This window comes from Nelumbo lutea, chromosome 5 (assembly GCF_056320005.1).
Source record: "Nelumbo lutea isolate HS-2025 chromosome 5, American lotus-T2T, whole genome shotgun sequence".
Lineage (NCBI taxonomy): Eukaryota > Viridiplantae > Streptophyta > Magnoliopsida > Proteales > Nelumbonaceae > Nelumbo > Nelumbo lutea.
This window is the reverse complement of record NC_142688.1, coordinates 29,657,951-29,662,758: the sequence shown is the minus strand read 5'-3', so window position 1 is coordinate 29,662,758 and position 4,808 is coordinate 29,657,951. Positions and strand designations below refer to the sequence as shown.

The following is a 4,808-nucleotide window of genomic DNA, read 5'->3' as shown; positions in this document are numbered from 1 at the left end:
ACTTGAGTCTTGACTGGCCCGTGTCCCGTGAGCCGTGAAAACTGAAAAAGTGAAAACGCTTGTTTCGGCCACATGCGGACGGCGGACCAGGGTGAGGACGGATTCGATACTCTCAAAATTGTACTCACAACCATTTTCAATCGTGCATTATGAATATCTTCAATACTTCTATTATATTCATGGGAGATGTTCCTAATACACGGCTGAAAAGGATTTGAGAACGGAGTGATGCTAGTTGCTAATACACGGCAGGGCGTTTGGTTGTAAGGATAAGTATGTTCTCTTTGAAGGGGAGTGATGCTAGTTGCTAAGCCGATCTTGGCGAGTGAGGACATAGACTAAAGATGATTTCTGAATTCTGACCGCTTGGTTTGGGCACAAAATTATCTGGAGTCCATGAATGTGTTTCCATCTTTTATTTAAATCTGATTTTTTTCTTTTTTTGCTTAGCTTATCAACAGATAGCTTGGGTAGGACCCATCCGAGGGGCAGGGGGCGGGCTGTGAATTGTGATGCATTGTAGTTGTCCAGAAAGTTAAAAAATTTTGTAGTGTTGATGTACTGGCCTCTAATTCTGATATCTACGGTATTTGCACATTTCCATCGACGGATTAGCCTCTAATTCCTTAATATGTGTTTGGTTTCGTTTATGCTTATTGAGTAAATTGTCATAGGCGTTTCATCAGCAAAGGCGTCATTAATTGCATTCGTATATATCGATGTTCGTAAATTTATGCATCTCTCTCATTTTAGGAAGTTTTATTTTGGAATTTTCTAAAACGGGTAGACGTTTACGGGCACTTTGCTGATGTGGTGTCTAATGGCACTTATGTGTCATAAACACATTCATTAATTGCTTTTCTCGGTTTTGCACCCACACAATTACAAAACATTTACTCAATAAACATAAATGGAACCAAACACCCTTTTAATGGCTTTAACAAGAGTTAGATTTATCGTGTGTTTTGTTTTATGCGTGTTTCGTGATAGGTATTTATCAAAACACAATCATGTCATCGCCAAATCAATAATTTTCTTATCATGATCAACTATATATATTACTATTAGGGGAATCTTCATTTTAAAGCTTCCCCCAACAATTGAGCATTTATTCATTATTCTACTGATGTGATGCCTAATGGTGCCTAGTTGTCAATAAATAGTTTATTGAGTACTTTTCTCGATTTAAAAAAAAAAATCAAGTACAAACATTTATTTAATAAATAGAATATATACCAATATGTTTATTAAATAAACATTTGTACTTTATTTGTTGGTAAAACCGAGAAATGCAATAATTGCAATTGTTTATGACAACTAGGCGCCACTTCAGTGTAACAGTGAATAAACGCCTAGCCGTTTGTAGAAGCTTCAAAAAATAACTTCTACAAACGGCTGATATGCACGTAAACCAAAATTCACTTTTTACATTTTCAATATATGCAGAAGAGCAACAGAGAGAAAATGTTGAGATGGCACCTATGTGACACCATCAATAAACGTAAATAGAACCAAACATCCACATACTTAGTATATGTTTGATTTTTTTGTGGGTGTTTATTGAAACTACTATTTAATTTCACCCTTTATCGAATAAACGCTAGAAACTGAAACACTTTCATTCATGTACATCGAGAATTTGGGAAAATGTCAAATTCATATTTCCCCCAATGCCTAGCATTTTTTGAAATGAAATACTGATATGGCACACTTTATTTGAGCTGAAAAGTAAATGTATGGGGTGTTACTTGAAACACCCATATTACGTCCAACCAAATAGAAAAAATAAAAGCGTGTTTTTCAGATAAATGTTTTTCTAAAAAAATGCCTCTCGAAATTAAAAAACCAAATTATAGAAAATTTTGGCCTTTTAAAAAAAATTTAACCAGCACATAATGTCATGTTATGTTGACCAAGTTAATCAGTGCTCCTCACAACACGGCACAGCCACACGAAACCGAATTCAATCAGTGCCGAATCGATCTAACAGTTATTATAGCCTTGTATTGAGAATGTCTCCCCATAAAATAACGCACAGGAGTACAGAAATGTTCTCCATGGAAGGCTGTAAGGGCTGTTCGAACACCATTCGAACAGGCCTTCCACTGAATGAAGCCGATCTTCAGCCGCGGTGTGAGGGCGCTCTGTAACTGTAAGGTCTAAATCCTAATTCGTTTTTTTGTTGGATAACAGGATATTACCCACCATCAGGGAAGCTCGGTCTTAGTCCAATTTAAAAAGAACGGGAGATGTTTTAGTCTTTAAACTTAATTATAGTTGATTGAAATCCTTCATTCACAAAACATAAAGTCTCATGTATAGCCTTCCACAGCTCCAAGTAACAAAAAAAAAAAAAATACAGCCACTACAAAATTCTAGAATAAATAAGGATAACAGTCCCAATTGACCCTTGTTTGCCGATATAAATCAAAACTTATTTCAATTTCAAAATATTAAAATCCAAATCAGGGCAATCAGAACACGTCACAGCCGCACATTGGTATGGTGGGTTCTACATGAGCGGTCTGTGAGGTCCGTGTCAGGTGCCCTACGTGAGGAGAGCACAAAATCAGAGACCCAGAAGTAGTGGCGAAGACGATGTCCACGTGGTTAGAGAAAACGCAGAGATGCAAAACTCGTAATCCCATTGGCCCGAAATCTATCCACGAGGGATGTTAGATTTCCCCCCGAGATTTCACAGGGCCTACACTACGCATACTTCCCAAGCGAACATTAGTGTAAGAAGCAAACAAGGTGGTAGGTCGTAGAAGGAGAAGGAGAAGAGTTGGGAATATGGCAATGTCTGCAACATCTGCTGCTGCAGTTCTCAACGGCTTGAGCTCACCCTTCCTTTCAGGTGGCAAGAAGAGCCAGAGCTTGCTGTCGTCGACTTGGGGCATCGGAGCCAGAGTTGGTTCTGCCTCTGCACCCCGTAAGCTAGTCGTTGCCGCTGCAGCTGTCAAGAAGTCTTGGATTCCAGCCGTTAAAAGAGGCGGCAACCTCATTGATCCTGAGTGGCTCGATGGCTCGTAAGCTTTCTCTTCTCTTCCTCACGCCCCTGTTTTAGCTTTTAACCTTTTAGGAGATCACTAAGCATCGACTTATGCTCTGCTATAGGCCTTTAATCTAAGCTTTGTTTTTAACAGATTTTCAATGATTAACTAATCTCATTTCATTTTGGGGTTTGGAATTGATTTTGAGACTAGATCCCACCAGTTGGTGGTGAACTTGGCCTGCGTAATGTAGATCGGGTTATGGGATTGTTATTGTAGTCTGAACTTGGTCACTCCCGAGCACTGGCTCACCGATGATTTAATCCCATGATTAACCCAATTATATTATTCCTCCAGGCTGCCAGGAGATTACGGGTTTGATCCATTGGGACTAGGCAAGGATCCAGCCTTCCTCAAGTGGTACAGAGAAGCTGAGCTTATCCATGGTCGGTGGGCAATGGCAGCTGTAGTTGGGATCTTCGTTGGCCAGTCCTGGAGTGGTATTCCATGGTTCGAAGCTGGTGCCGACCCAGGTGCAATTGCACCCTTCTCCTTTGGCTCCCTGTTGGGCACCCAACTCCTGCTCATGGGATGGGTGGAAAGCAAGAGGTGGGTCGACTTCTTCAACCCAGAGTCCCAGTCAGTTGAGTGGGCAACACCATGGTCCAGAACTGCCGAGAATTTTGCAAACGCCACAGGTGATCAAGGCTACCCAGGTGGCAAATTCTTTGACCCATTGTCATTTGCTGGCAATATTAAGGATGGTGTATACATCCCTGATGTGGAGAAGCTGGAAAGATTGAAGGTGGCAGAGATCAAGCACGCCCGGATTGCTATGCTAGCCATGCTCATTTTCTACTTTGAGGCTGGTCAAGGGAAGACACCCCTTGGAGCCCTCGGCTTCTAAACTTCTTTACTGTAACCTTTTTTTTTTTTTTGTAAATTTAAGCTATTATTGAAGAGGCAAGAAACCACATTTACATGAATCGCATCCCTGGTCTCCCACCAAAATTTTGTTGATGATGCCATTACCACTTCTTCCGTATTAAATGAAGAACCGGTGAAGACGATCTATTCATGTAGCAGGTAGTCCGGCGAGTTTGCCCAGCCTGACCCGTTTTAATCAGGCTCAAACATATTTTGAATTTTTGAGGCCTGCGGACTTGGGTCGGGCTGTAAGTATTAGGCCTGATTATTTTTTTCGGCCGGGTTTGGACTTTTAAGCCCACCCTGTGCCTGGGTTCATTTCGATAATATTATAAATAACAAAAAAATTATATTAATAATAGATATTAGGTAATAACGTACCTTACTATTTTATTTTTTGTATTTTGTTTATTTTGACTTAAGGTGTATAATTGTAGGCTGTAATATTTTTGATGTAGAAAATATGTGATTAGATAGGAAAAAGTTAAAAAAATATAAAATTAAAAGATAGGAATAAGATATTGCATAACATACAAACTTCCGTTTCTATATTATATTAGGGCATGGCTCGAACTCAAGAATGGGCCCAAAAATAAAGCACTTCTTTGACTTTTGTCGACAGCAAATGTAGTGGCCCATTAATATATCACCATGGTCCCTGGAAGATAGGCTCCCGTCGTAAATCCCATCCCTCCCAATGCTCGCTGGTATCAACTTACCAATCGCCACCTAATTCATGCAAAAAGCAAAACAAAATGTACATTAGGGCTGCAAATCGGGTTAGGTTGGGTTGAAACCAATCCTAATTCAACCTTAAGTTCTAAATCTTAATCCAATTCGGCCTTCAATTTAACTAACCCAATCCTAACCCTAATCCTAACTAAATTC

At 39.9% G+C, this 4,808-nt stretch overlaps 1 protein-coding gene across 1 annotated transcript; it reads left to right on the top strand.

Moving 5' to 3' along the window:
- Nucleotides 1–2,669: 2,669 nt before the first annotated feature.
- Nucleotides 2,670–3,979, top strand: LOC148851356 (chlorophyll a-b binding protein CP24 10A, chloroplastic-like). The gene is made up of 2 exons (XM_088946016.1): nucleotides 2,670–3,029; nucleotides 3,351–3,979. The coding sequence occupies exons 1-2, from the start codon at nucleotides 2,794–2,796 to the stop codon at nucleotides 3,898–3,900; spliced, it is 786 nt and encodes a 261-aa protein (XP_088802142.1). The 5' UTR covers nucleotides 2,670–2,793; the 3' UTR covers nucleotides 3,901–3,979.
- Nucleotides 3,980–4,808: the final 829 nt, after the last annotated feature.